Source organism: Bufo bufo, chromosome 7, assembly GCF_905171765.1.
Source record: "Bufo bufo chromosome 7, aBufBuf1.1, whole genome shotgun sequence".
In the NCBI taxonomy this organism is placed as follows: Eukaryota; Metazoa; Chordata; class Amphibia; order Anura; family Bufonidae; genus Bufo; species Bufo bufo.
This window is the reverse complement of record NC_053395.1, coordinates 51,355,573-51,370,504: the sequence shown is the minus strand read 5'-3', so window position 1 is coordinate 51,370,504 and position 14,932 is coordinate 51,355,573. Positions and strand designations below refer to the sequence as shown.

At 43.6% G+C, this 14,932-nt stretch overlaps 1 protein-coding gene across 1 annotated transcript in view; it reads left to right on the top strand.

Moving 5' to 3' along the window:
* XYLT1 (xylosyltransferase 1) overlaps window positions 1-14,932 on the top strand; it is a 324,653-nt gene that overhangs the window by 230,277 nt on the left and 79,444 nt on the right. The window contains exon 5 of the mRNA XM_040439450.1: window positions 12,236-12,316. Coding sequence (XP_040295384.1) covers window positions 12,236-12,316 — 81 coding nt within the window. The remainder of the gene's footprint in view (window positions 1-12,235; window positions 12,317-14,932) is intronic.

Here is a 14,932-nt window from a genome sequence, read left to right as displayed (position 1 = left end):
GCGGCGCGCTCCCATTTTCTTCAATGGGAGAGGCGGGAAGCTGCGCCTGGTGGTGGACAGACCCTGGGAAACCCGGGGTCCTCCAGCCACAACTCTCCCCGGCTCCGTTCTCGTTGTAGGTGCGGGTCCCAGAGGTGGGACCCGGACCTATCAGACAATGGGGGCATATCCTAGCGATATGCCCCCATTGTCTAAGATGGGATAACCCCTTTAATTTTAACCTCACATTATACACTGCTTGTTCCCATGGTTACGACCACCCTGCAATCCATCAGCGGTGGCCGTGCTTGCATACTATAGAAAAAAGTGCTTTTTTCTAATGTGCAAGCACGACCACCACTGCTGGATTGCAGGGTGGTCGTAACCATGGATACAAGCAGTGTATAATGTGATGGAAAAATGAATCCAGCCAGCAAAGGAGGCAATATGGCCAATCACAATACATTAGTAAGTGCCTTGTGTTAACTTTATCTACATGATAAATGCTATTTGCTGAAGTGACACAACCCCTTTAAATATATTTCCTGCATAGAAAGTTTGTCATTTCTAGTATTTACTTCCAGAAGAGCAAATCAAGGAAATGGTTTCTGCGTCATTCCCAAATTTTCAACCAGATTGCATCCTTGCCTGTCTTGGAACCTACACTAAGAAGTTCGCTATTGAAACTATTTCATGTGGAAAGATTGCTAAGTAAATCCACTAAATGTCCATTCATCTCCCTGAGATAGGGAATTAGCCGAGTGGAAAATGTAGAAATCTTTGCAGCATTCTATACAGGGAGGGCCCCCTCCTATAGCTGCCAAACGGAGATGCAAAGCCGAACCCTGGAAGGCATTTATGTTCACTTGAGTAAGCAAGGAAAGAGGCCCTCACTGCCCTGAAATCATCAGTTTCCTCATTGGGGTGGGTTTACATCTCAGCATGGCTTCCCTCTAAGTTAATAGTTAATATATCGCTTGTTTAGTCATTTGTTTATTTGTGCAGTTTGGGAACTTGCTTTGCTTTAAAGGGAATACAGCACGCTCACCGTGTACTTGTCACAAGCAAAAAAATTTTACAGACTGTGTAGTGGAGAAGTAAAAGAACTATGGGGGTCATCTACGATCAGAAATACGCCTATATTAGTTGTATCTCTGGCGCAGATTGCGCGACTTATCTTCGCTCACGGCAGGTCTAAAAAAGTGGGCGGGAAAGGGGCCGGGCCGGCAGACCCGTCTCATTCATCGTTTTCTACACCTGTTTTAGGGGTAGAAAATGATCTAAATATAAGACGGCTCGGAAGCTGTCTTAAATTTAGACCGGCGCTGGATATGCCGACGTTATGTAGAGGCTGGCACTTCTACATAACTTCAGCGATCCACCGCTAGGCTAAAACGCTTGTCTTAAAAAATGACCCCCTATAAGCTTTACCTAATACAGTACTTGCAATATTTAAGGGGTTGTGCCACCATTAAATGTTATATTAATATAATTCAGCATGAAATGTTTAAATAAAAATGTTTCAATTGTTCCAACCTGGAAAATAATTTCCACGTCTACATACTATGTTGGTCGCACAGGCCCCCTGAGCTCCAATAGGGAGAGAGCTGCAGCAGAAAGGACACACACCCTGAGAAAGGACAACCCCCCCCCCCCCCCTCCTGAGCTGCCAACCTGCAGAGAATCTGTCAGAGTAATTGGAGCAATGAATAGGGAGGTGTGTCTACACTACGTGCAGAATTATTAGGCAAATGAGTATTTTGACCACATCATCCTCTTTATGCATGTTGTCTTACTCCAAGCTGTATAGGCTCGAAAGCCTACTACCAATTAAGCATATTAGGTGATGTGCATCTCTGTAATGAGAAGGGGTGTGGTCTAATGACATCAACACCCTATATCAGGTGTGCATAATTATTAGGCAACTTCCTTTCCTTTGGCAAAATGGGTCAAAAGAAGGACTTGACAGGCTCAGAAAAGTCAAAAATAGTGAGATATCTTGCAGAGGGATGCAGCACTCTTAAAATTGCAAAGCTTCTGAAGCGTGATCATCGAACAATCAAGCGTTTCATTCAAAATAGTCAACAGGGTCGCAAGAAGCGTGTGGAAAAACCAAGGCGCAAAATAACTGCCCATGAACTGAGAAAAGTCAAGCATGCAGCTGCCAAGATGCCACTTGCCACCAGTTTGGCCATATTTCAGAGCTGCAACATCACTGGAGTTCCCAAAAGCACAAGGTGTGCAATACTCAGAGACATGGCCAAGGTAAGAAAGGCTGAAAGACGACCACCACTGAACAAGACACACAAGCTGAAACGTCAAGACTGGGCCAAGAAATATCTCAAGACTGATTTTTCTAAGGTTTTATGGACTGATGAAATGAGAGTGAGTCTTGATGGGCCAGATGGATGGGCCCGTGGCTGGATTGGTAAAGGGCAGAGAGCTCCAGTCCGACTCAGACGCCAGCAAGGTGGAGGTGGAGTACTGGTTTGGGCTGGTATCATCAAAGATGAGCTTGTGGGGCCTTTTCGGGTTGAGGATGGAGTCAAGCTCAACTCCCAGTCCTACTGCCAGTTCCTGGAAGACACCTTCTTCAAGCAGTGGTACAGGAAGAAGTCTGCATCCTTCAAGAAAAACATGATTTTCATGCAGGACAATGCTCCATCACACGCGTCCAAGTACTCCACAGCGTGGCTGGCAAGAAAGGGTATAAAAGAAGAAAATCTAATGACATGGCCTCCTTGTTCACCTGATCTGAACCCCATTGAGAACCTGTGGTCCATCATCAAATGTGAGATTTACAAGGAGGGAAAACAGTACACCTCTCTGAACAGTGTCTGGGAGGCTGTGGTTGCTGCTGCACGCAATGTTGATGGTGAACAGATCAAAACACTGACAGAATCCATGGATGGCAGGCTTTTGAGTGTCCTTGCAAAGAAAGGTGGCTATATTGGTCACTGATTTGTTTTTGTTTTGATTTTGAATGTCAGAAATGTATATTTGTGAATGTTGAGATGTTATATTGGTTTCACTGGTAAAAATAAATAATTGAAATGGGTATATATTAGTTTTTTGTTAAGTTGCCTAATAATTATGCACAGTAATAGTCACCTGCACACACAGATATCCCCCTAAAATAGTTAAAACTAAAAACAAACTAAAAACTACTTCCAAAAATATTCAGCTTTGATATTAATGAGTTTTTTGGGTTCATTAGGAACATGGTTGTTGTTCAATAATAAAATGAATCCTCAAAAATACAACTTGCCTAATAATTCTGCACTCCCTGTAGAGATGAGCGAATCGATTCGTATGAGTTCCTCACCTGTGAGTGGGTGTCCCTGAAGCTGAGGACGCTCCATTTGCCACTTGATTGACATGGCCGAACATCACTGCTGGCCCTTACAATCTCGTGCTGAGTAGCAGCACAAGCACAGAGGCCCTGCTTCCTCTTCAGATAGCAGCACTTAAAGGTTATGTACACTTTCGGAGAAAACTTTTTTTTATTATTGCATTTTACTCATTTTGGGCTAAAAAACATTTTTTAAATTGGCCTTTATTAAAAATATTGAGCCATTCTGTCACAAAGGGTTAACTGTTTTTTATAACTATGTGACTGGTACTTTCACTTTATGCCGGTCATCTAATAAACCTTATCTCAAACTACTAAGAGGTCATAAACACTTATTTAAGCCACATTCTTATCAGTAAGATGAGAACTGAGCTTTAACCACCTCCGGACCGCCTAACGCAGATTCGCGTTCCGGAGGTGGCAGCGCTGCGCACAGTCACGCATATACGCGTCATCTCGCGAGACGCGAGATTTCGCTCCAAGCCGGCCCGCGCATGCGCATCGCGGGCCGGCAAAAGTTAAAGAACAAGTTAGTCACCAGCCTGCCAGCAACGATCATTGGCTGGCAGGCTGGCGATTTTTAAAAAATCCAATCACAAGCCATATAACAGATCATATTAGTAAATATGATCTGTTATATGGCTTGTCTGCTCCTGTGCTGGTCCTTTTCGTCGGTTGGATCCAGCACAGGAGCAGACTTCACAGTGAGTAGCACCAACACTACACCTTAGCCCCAGATCACCCCCCTGCACCCCAATTAACCCTTTGATCACCCCTTTGATCGCCCCTGTCAATCACCAGTGAAAGGAAAAAAAGTGATCAGTGTAAACTGTCACTTTTTTTTTTTCACTAGTATTGGCTGTTAGGTTTTAGGGATAGTTTAGGCCCCTTGGTTAGGTAGTTAGCGTCAGTTAGCGCCCACCCCACCGCACCGCAGTCACTTTTATTCGCTGAATAGCGTATCGCTAATCAGCATTTGTACTTTTATAGTATCTGTAAGTGATCAAAACTGATCACGGTCAGATCTATAATAGTATTAGTGTCACTTTAGTTCGCCCTCCACCCAAAACGCAGTGTTTGCCCGATCAGGCCTGATCGGTCGCCCACACGTGCGTTCACCCACGCCCGCCCCACCGCAGTGACAAAAAATATATATTTTTTGATCACTGCACATTCATTTTACACGCACTGCGGCGATAAAAAAATCAGTTTTGATATTTTTTATCAACCGCAGCGGCCTCCGGTACTTCGCTAGCCTCCCCTTTGTAAGACAGGTTTGCTTTTTTTCTTGGGTAGTCTCAGGGAATACCCCTAAATTTAGTAGTCCAAAATGTCAAACAGGGGGTATTCTTCTGAAGAGGCCTACAGGATTCTGACCCAGTCGGATGAGGAGTGGGAACCCTCATCTGATGAATCTAGCGGGTCAGAATATGAACCTGTGGAAAGCAGTGGCTCTCTGACCCAAAGTTCGGACGAGGAGGTGGAGGTCCCTGGCAGCACCAGGCGTACCCGGCCCCATGTCGCTAGACCACAGGTTATGCAGGATCCGCTTCAAGAGCAGCAGAGTGGGGCTGTCGCTGCCGGATCACGTGGTGAGGCATACACCAGCAGCGCAGCCCTCCCTGGACCTAGTACCAGCACTGCCGTACAACATGGTGACGTGGCGAGCACCAGAAGGGCAGTTGAAGCTGGTACGGTGGCACGTGCACTAGTTACCCCGTCGCAGCCACCGCAAAGACAGGCCCGTAGAGCCCCTAGAATCCCTGAGGTGCTGGCAAACCCTGATTGGCAGTCACCAACTTCAGCCGCACCTGTAGTTCCCCCTTTCACCGCCCAGTCTGGAGTTCGGGTTGAGACGGCTCAAATCGGTTCGGCCCTGGGATTTTTTGAGCTGTTCTTGACTGCGGAGCTCTTGGACTTAGTCGTGGCAGAGACCAACCAGTATGCCACACAATTTATATCCGCCAACCCGGGAAGCTTTTATGCCCAGCCTTTCCGGTGGAAACCAGTCCAAGTTTCCGAAATTAAAATTTTTTTGGGCCTTCTCCTCAACATGGGCCTGACAAAAAAGCATGAATTGCGGTCATATTGGTCAACGCACCCGATTCATCACATGCCCATGTTCTCTGCTGCTATGTCCAGGGCACGATTTGAGGCCATCCTCCGTTTCCTGCATTTTAGCGACAACACCACCTCCCGTCCCAGAGGCCACCCAGCTTTTGACCGGCTCCACAAAATTCGGCCCCTCATAGACCATTTCAACCAGAAATTTGCAGATTTGTATACCCCCGAGCAAAACATCTGCGTAGACGAGTCCCTAATACATTTTACCGGGCGCCTTGGCTTCAAACAGTACATCCCAAGCAAGCGTGCCCGGTATGGGGTCAAATTGTATAAGCTCTGTGAAAGGGCCACAGGCTATACCCACAAATTTCGTGTCTATGAGGGAAAAGATCAGACCCTGGAGCCGGTCGGTTGCCCTGACTACCTGGGGAGCAGTGGGAAGACAGTCTGGGACTTGGTGTCACCCTTATTCGGCAAGGGGTACCATCTTTATGTGGACAATTTTTACACAAGTGTGGCCCTCTTTAGGCATTTGTTTCTAGAACGGATTTGCGCCTGTGGCACCGCGCGAACTAGTCGCGTGGGCTTCCCCCAACGGCTTGTAACCACCCGTCTTGCAAGGGGGCAGAGGGCTGCCTTGTGTAACGAAGAACTGCTCGCGGTGAAATGGAGAGACAAGCGTGACGTTTACATGCTCTCCTCCATTCACGCAGACACGACAATCCAAATTGAGCGAGCAACCCGTGTCATTGAAAAGCCCCTCTGTGTCCACGACTATAATGCGCTCATGGGAGGGGTGGACTTCAATGACCAGATGTTGTCTCCGTATTTAGTTTCCCGCAGAACCAGACGCTGGTATAAGAAGGTGTCTGTATATTTAATTCAATTGGCGCTGTACAATAGTTTTGTTCTCTACAGTAAGGCTGGGAGAACACGATCTTTCCTCAAATTCCAGGAAGAGATCATCGAGAACCTCCTTTACCCAGGAGGTTCCGTGGCCCCATCCCCCAGTGTAGTTAGCCGTCTACACGAGCGACATTTCCCCAGTGTCGTTCCTGGTACCTCAACCCAACCGTCACCCCGAAAAAGATGTCGTGTCTGTAGCAGGAGTGGAATAAGGCGTGACACCCGCTATTTCTGTCCTGACTGTGCTGACCACCCTGCCCTATGCTATGGAGAGTGTTTCCGGAAGTACCACACACAGGTACACCTAGCATAGGGATTGCATCTCACAGGACAGGCACACAGGGCTATTAGGGCCCTTTTACTCTCAGCTGCTGCAAACCTCTCCTTTCACCTGGGATAAAGTGCATAACGTACTTCGCCACATCTTTGGGCGATTTGCGCTTTGCACATTGTCCCATGGGGAAGGAGAGGTTTGTTCTATAAAGGTAAAAAAAACTAAACAAAAAAAAAATTACCGGTAAGTAAAAAAGTTAAAAAAGTTTAAAAAAGTTAATATGTTCTGTTCTAAAGTTAATAAAGTTATTGCTTTGCGGCCTGGTTTTTTCTTTTTTGTTTTGTTTTTTTTACCTTCCAGGTGGACCAACCGATCGACCAGCTGCAGCACTGATGTGCATTCGGACAGAAGCATTGTGCTGCTGTCAGATTACACGCAAGTCGGTGTATGCGGCGCTGCAAGACGAGATTTCTCCTCTGCAGTAAAAGATATGTTTGCCGAGGCATATGAGCTGAGGAGGTGGCGGTGTTCATATACTTTGGCAAACACTTTGTATATATAAAAAAAAAAATCCCGGCAATGATTTATTCATCCACATCGATTGATGTGAATGGAGAAATCTGGTTTGCCAGGGCATACGAGCTGAAGTGGGTATGGATGTTGGGCGGAGCTCCTATGTCCTGGCAGACGCCTTTCCCCTCCTTTTTCTTTTTTTGGCAGAGATTTTTTCATCCACATTGATCGATGCGAATGAAGAAATCTGTGCCGTTCATTTTTTTCTTTCAGCCCAGAGGCTGAACGGAAAAAAAAAATCTCATTACCCGTATGCTCAATATAAGGAGAATAGCAGAAACTCCTAATGCTGGGCATACATGTAATGATTGCGGAGACCCTCAAATGCCAGGGCAGTACAAACACCCCACAAATAACACCATTTTGGAAAGAAGACACCCCAAGGTATTTGCTGAGGGGCATATTGAGTCCATGAAAGATTGAAATTTTTGTCCCAAGTTAGCGGAAAGGGAGACTTTGTGAGAACAAAATCCAAAAAATCAATTTCCGCTAACTTGTGCCAAAATTTTTTTTTTTCAATGAACTCGCCATGCCCCTCATTGAATACCTTGGGGTGTCTTCTTTCCAAAATGGGGTCACATGTGGGGTATTTATACTGCCCTGGCATTTTAGGGGCCCCAAAGCGTGAGAAGAAGTCTGGTATCCAAATGTCTAAAAATGCCCTCCTAAAAGGAATTTGGGCCCCTTTGCCCACCTAGGCTGCAAAAAAGTGTCACACATGTGGTATCTCCGTATTCAGCAGAAGTTGGGGAATATGTTTTGGGGTGTCATTTTACATATACCCATGCTGGGTGAGATAAATATCTTGGTCAAATGCCAACTTTGTATAAAAAAAATGGGAAAAGTTGTCTTTTGCCAAGATATTTCTCTCACCCAGCATGGGTATATGTAAAATGACACCCCAAAACACATTCCTTACCTTCTTCTGAGTACGGAGATACCAGATGTGTGACACTTTTTTGCAGCCTAGCTGGGCAAAGGGGCCCACATTCCAAAGAGCACCTTTCAGATTTCACAGGTCATTTACCTACTTACCAGACATTAGGGCCCCTGGAAAATGCCAGGGCAGTATAACTGCCCCACAAGTGACCCCATTTTGGAAAGAAGACACCCCAAGGTATTCCGTGAGGGGCATGGCAAGTTCCTAGAATTTTTTATTTTTTGTCACAAGTTAGTGGAAAATGATGATTTTTTTTTTTTTTTTTTTTTCATACAAAGTCTCCTATTCCACTAACTTGTGACAAAAAAAAAAAATTTCCATGAACTCACTATGCCCATCAGCGAATACCTTGGGGTCTCTTCTTTCCAAAATGGGGTCACTTGTGGGGTAGTTATACTGCCCTGGCATTCTAGGGGCCCAAATGTGTGGTAAGGAGTTTGAAATCAAATTCAGTAAAAAATGACCTGTGAAATCCAAAAGGTGCTCTTTGGAATATGGGCCCCTTTGCCCACCTAGGCTGCAAAAAAGTGTCACACATCTGGTATCTCCGTACTCAGGAGAAGGTGGGGAATGTGTTTTGGGGTGTCATTTTATATATACCCATGCTGGGTGAGAGAAATATCTTGGCAAAAGACAACTTTTCCCATTTTTTTATACAAAGTTGTCATTTGACCAAGATATTTATCTCACCCAGCATGGGTATATGTAAAAAGACACCCCAAAACACATTCCTCAACTTCTCCTGAGTACGGCAATACCACATGTGTGACACTTTTTTGCAGCCTAGGTGGGCAAAGGGGCCCATATTCCAAAGAGCACCTTTCGGATTTCACTCGTCATTTTTTACAGAATTTGATTTCAAACTCCTTACCACACATTTGGGCCCCTAGAATGCCAGGGCAGTATAACTACCCCACAAGTGACCCCATTTTGGAAAGAAGAGACCCCAAGGTATTCGCTGATGGGCATAGTGAGTTCATGGAAGTTTTTATTTTTTGTCACAAGTTAGTGGAATATGAGACTTTGTATGAAAAAAAAAAAAAAAAAAAAATCATCATTTTCCACTAACTTGTGACAAAAAATAAAAAATTCTAGGAACTCGCCATGCCCCTCACGGAATAGCTTGGGGTGTCTTCTTTCCAAAATGGGGTCACTTGTGGGGTAGTTATACTGCCCTGGCATTCTAGGGGCCCAAATGTGTGGTAAGGAGTTAGAAATCAAATTCTGTAAAAAATGATGAGTGAAATCCGAAAGGTGCTCTTTGGAATATGGGCCCCTTTGCCCACCTAGGCTGCAAAAAAGTGTCACACATCTGGTATCTCCGTACTCAGGAGAAGGTGGGGAATGTGTTTTGGGGTGTCATTTTATATATACCCATGCTGGGTGAGAGAAATATCTTGGCAAAAGACAACTTTTCCCATTTTTTTATACAAAGTTGTCATTTGACCAAGATATTTATCTCACCCAGCATGGGTATATGTAAAAAGACACCCCAAAACACATTCCTCAACTTCTCCTGAGTACGGGGATACCAGATGTGTGACACTTTTTTGCAGCCTAGGTGGGCAAAGGGGCCCATATTCCAAAGAGCACCTTTCGGATTTCACTCGTCATTTTTTACTGAATTTGATTTCAAACTCTTTACCACACATTTGGGCCCCTAGAATGCCAGGGCAGTATAACTACCCCACAAGTGACCCCATTTTGGAAAGAAGAGACCCCAAGGTATTCGCTGATGGGCATAGTGAGTTCATGGAAGTTTTTATTTTTTGTCACAAGTTAGTGGAATATGAGACTTTGTATGAAAAAAAAAAAAAAAAAAAAAATCATCATTTTCCACTAACTTGTGACAAAAAATAAAAAATTCTAGGAACTCGCCATGCCCCTCACGGAATAGCTTGGGGTGTCTTCTTTCCAAAATGGGGTCACTTGTGGGGTAGTTATACTGCCCTGGCATTCTAGGGGCCCAAATGTGTGGTAAGGAGTTAGAAATCAAATTCTGTAAAAAATGATGAGTGAAATCCGAAAGGTGCTCTTTGGAATATGGGCCCCTTTGCCCACCTAGGCTGCAAAAAAGTGTCACACATCTGGTATCTCCGTACTCAGGAGAAGGTGGGGAATGTGTTTTGGGGTGTCATTTTATATATACCCATGCTGGGTGAGAGAAATATCTTGGCAAAAGACAACTTTTCCCATTTTTTTATACAAAGTTGTCATTTGACCAAGATATTTATCTCACCCAGCATGGGTATATGTAAAAAGACACCCCAAAACACATTCCTCAACTTCTCCTGAGTACGGGGATACCAGATGTGTGACACTTTTTTGCAGCCTAGGTGGGCAAAGGGGCCCATATTCCAAAGAGCACCTTTCGGATTTCACTCGTCATTTTTTACTGAATTTGATTTCAAACTCTTTACCACACATTTGGGCCCCTAGAATGCCAGGGCAGTATAACTACCCCACAAGTGACCCCATTTTGGAAAGAAGAGACCCCAAGGTATTCGCTGATGGGCATAGTGAGTTCATAGAACTTTTTATTTTTTGTCACAAGTTAGTGGAATATGAGACTTTGTAAGAAAAAAAAAAAATCATCATTTTCCGCTAACTTGTGACAAAAAATAAAAAGTTCTATGAACTCACTATGCCCATCAGCGAATACCTTAGGGTGTGTACTTTCAGAAATGGGGTCATTTGTGGGGTGTTTGTACTGTCTGGGCATTGTAGAACCTCAGGAAACATGACAGGTGCTCAGAAAGTCAGAGCTGCTTCAAAAAGCGGAAATTCACATTTTTGTACCATAGTTTGTAAACGCTATAACTTTTACCCAAACCATTTTTTTTTTACCCAAACATTTTTTTTTTATCAAAGACATGTAGAACTATAAATTTAGAGCAAAATTTCTATATGGATGTCGTTTTTTTTGCAAAATTTTACAACTGAAAGTGAAAAATGTCATTTTTTTGCAAAAAAATCGTTAAATTTCGATTAATAACAAAAAAAGTAAAAATGTCAGCAGCAATGAAATACCACCAAATGAAAGCTCTATTAGTGAGAAGAAAAGGAGGTAAAATTCATTTGGGTGGTAAGTTGCATGACCGAGCAATAAACGGTGAAAGTAGTGTAGGTCAGAAGTGTAAAAAGTGGCCTGGTCTTTCAGGGTGTTTAAGCACTGGGGGCTGAGGTGGTTAATGAGTGTTTATAAGGTCAGAGAGCGGAGATAAGGAGCCCGTCAGCTCCTGGTCTGACCGAAAAGACAGAAAATCCAAAGGGTGCTACTAGAGCAAATCAGCTATGTAAAGAAAAAAGGATGCAATAGTTTTAATAATTACCAATTTAAAAATTATTTTTAGGTCAAAATGAGTACAATGCAATAATTAAAAAAATTGCCTCCAAAGGTGTACATAGCCTTTAAACTGTCGCTGCTTCAGAAGGAGCCTCTGCACTTGCACCACTACTCAAAGCAGCAGCGCAGGCATGAGATTGTCAGGGCTGCCCAAGATGTCCAGCCTCGTCAATCAAGCAACATGAGTAGCATCTTCAGCTTCAGGGACACCCGGTCGCAGGTGTAGAACTCTGCTTGATGAGATGAATTGATTCGCTCATCTCTAGTTATGGCTCTTAGAGTGGGAGTATGAAAAAAATTGTCGGGTCCAAAATAGGTAGGTCCTAAAGGGTCGAAATAGCTGCTGAAGAACTGTACCTCAGTTTTCCATTTATGTACTACAGTATATACTCCTCCTCTGCATGTTTCATAATGAGGACTCACCATGTAACCTTATCTAACATGTGTTTCGTTAATAACTCATTAGTCTCTGAACCTTTCACCATACACCATCATCTGAGCTTCAGCAGGTTTCCTGCTTTATATTATTCATCTCCACATCCAGGCCTAGAGTCATCTTGGTGTAATGAGTACTATCGGCATTGTCTGTGTAGAAATAGCAGCGAGCATCTATGATCTTCTAGATGTTACGATACATTTCAAGGACAATGTTTTCAGTGTGATCGTAATGGAAGCTTAATTGGTACTGATGCATTCCATAAATCATCATTGCATTCTGTCTTGTTAGAGCTTATTATAACCTTCAGCACCCATCAGGATTCAATGGCTAATATGTCCCATCTTTGATTTTTTTTTTAACAGGACAAATGACCAGTTGGTGGCATTTCTCTCAAGATACAGAGATATGAACTTCTTGAAGTCACATGGGAGAGACAATGCAAGGTAAGTCCTAACATACCTTTTAGATGATGCTCTGTCTGTACCCTTCCTTGAAATGAATGGGAACCCAAAGAGTATGTGGTTGCTCTCGTTACTATGGTGCATGTGGACAAATGTCTGCCCTTAACCCTTCTAGAATTGCGTTACGTAATATAGTATGCCATGATACCAAGTGAACACCATCCAGTAAAACTGTATGCATATATTTAAACATGCAAACCTATGGCTGACAAATAGGTTCTTTTTAATATGGGAGCCTTTGGGCATTGGATATCTGACCGATAGGTCTATTGAAGCGTCTTTTTTCATGTAGAGTCATTCATCTCAGGATATCTCAGGTTCAGAGACAAGTTAAAGGGGGTTGTCCGAGATTCTGATATGGATGACCTATCCTCAGGATAGGTCATCCATATCAGATCGACGAATGTCTGACTCCCGGCACCCCCGCTGATCAGCTGTTTGAAGAGGTCACTGCGCTCTGGTGAATGCTGAGGCATCTTCCAAGGCCAGTGACGTCATGTGCATCGGTCACATGACCTAGGCGCAGCTCAGCCCCATTCAAGTGAATAGGGCTGAGCTGCGATACCAGAGGTTGGAAGATCTGAGAGACTGGCTGCATGTTAGGTTATCTGACAGCCTATCTGTTTTCACTTGTTGCAGTGTTGTTGTAGGTAATGACCAAACCTCTTGCCGCAGGTGTAGCTTGTGGTCATTACTGGTCCTCTATTTAGTCTGGACTCACACATTATACCATGCGGTTGATATTATCTGCCTGGAGTTGGAAGAGCTGGTGTGAGTTCCTCATCTGTGTTCCTACTCATTCATTTTCTATTGAAGATAAGTTTACTTCCCTTTGTATTTTGTTGTTCCCATTTGCTCGTTGTTTGCTAGGCCTCAGGGAGATGCTGGTTCGTTCATCTGGGAAGTAACCAGTAGTCTCAGACCCTGTCACTACTTCTAGGGCTTTCCAGGGTTACTAGGGCGTAGGTTTATGGTGTATGAATATTCCCACCTTCAGGGTCTATTCATACTGACAGGAGTCAGGGCTAGGTTTAGTGTTTCCTAGGTGGTGACCTCTTCCCTTTCTCTAGCCGTGAGGCCTAGTTTCTGGTCATTTTCCTTCCGTTCTCATTCTGGTGTTCCTCCCCTCCCCCCACTTTGTGACACACAGTGCTTGGTGAGCTGAGAGAAGCCCACAGTGCTACAGTGAGCACCTGTGCCTTCTCAAACAGCTAATTGGTGGGGGTCCTTGGTGTTGGACCCTCACCAATCTGATTCTGATGACTCATCCAAAGGATAGGTCATCGGTTAAAAATTCTCGGAAACCCCCTTAAGGCATTTTTTCTTTAACAGATCATTTAGAAGTTCAACCACCCCATTTTTCAAAGGCGTATGATTTATAACATTTTTGGGGGCTTTTTGTCCTTTAATATCACTTTTTTTTTTTAAAGTTGATTTTTTTAAATCATTCTCATAAGATCACTTTAAGTTCACACTTGCCATAACAATAAGACACACATTGGAAACCACCTTGTTCTTTTAAGAGAACATCAAGACACCGAAGAGCAACTCTCTCTAAATATTTTAGAGTGTACAGATAAAAGCAAAAAAAAAAAAATAACATAAATGTGAAAATGGTCCTTCATCTCAGCAGGATCAACGTTATTTCTTGGAGACATGGGATGCATTAAGAGAAATTGCCTACATGAGTTAACTGTGGTAGCCGACTCGTTCTAGATCTTTTTTCCAGTTCCCTTGTAGTCTCCCAGGTCATTAAAACCTTCACGAAATCCCACTAGCCTTCCGCATTTAGAGGATGGAACATTTCTGATGGTAATGGCACCTGAGACAGAGAGAATTATAGCGGGGCTAGGTGATATTTTTCATAGCAGGTATAATTTTTATGTGGTTGCTGAGACCGAATGGACTCCTTCGAAAAAATAAAACTGTTTTACTTTCCATGTTTATTATAATGACTGCGGGCATTGCAATGTCTTACAGATCCCCAGTTACCTACAATATGGCTATGCTTTAATGAGAAAAAAACGTAAAACAAGATGCAACCAATATAACCCAGCAGGGTAGCTGCAGTAAATTAGATAGCTTTATATACAGCGATGGTACTACCAGGAATACACAAATCTGTTAGGGCATATAACTCCAGATCATATAAATCGTAAATTCTACATTGCATCCAGCATAAGAATTGCTGAAGTATTTTAGATTTGCCATTTTTAGGAATTTAATTTTTAATGTTCACCAAAGTAAAAATAATCTTAGAGAATGAAAGAGACAGTTGAAAGGGTATATTAAAGGGGTTTTCCGGTTTGGCATTAGCATCATTTAAAATAATCATTTATCTGTAATTTTATAATGTCTTTCTTGTACCTTTATTGCTCCTATCTCCCGTTCTGGGCTGTGGTCACATATCCATGTCCACGCAGGTCCATTCTTATTTCCTGTGCTGTTATGTCCATGGGCGGGGCAGTGATAGGGGAGGGTCTATAGAACTAGCTGGGTGGGAGGGGCTATAAACTAGCTGGGCGTTGTTGGGATGGTGCTGGAGGTGGGGCAGAGAAAGGAGAAGTGCATCATGGGTTTGGTTGGATACAGAATATA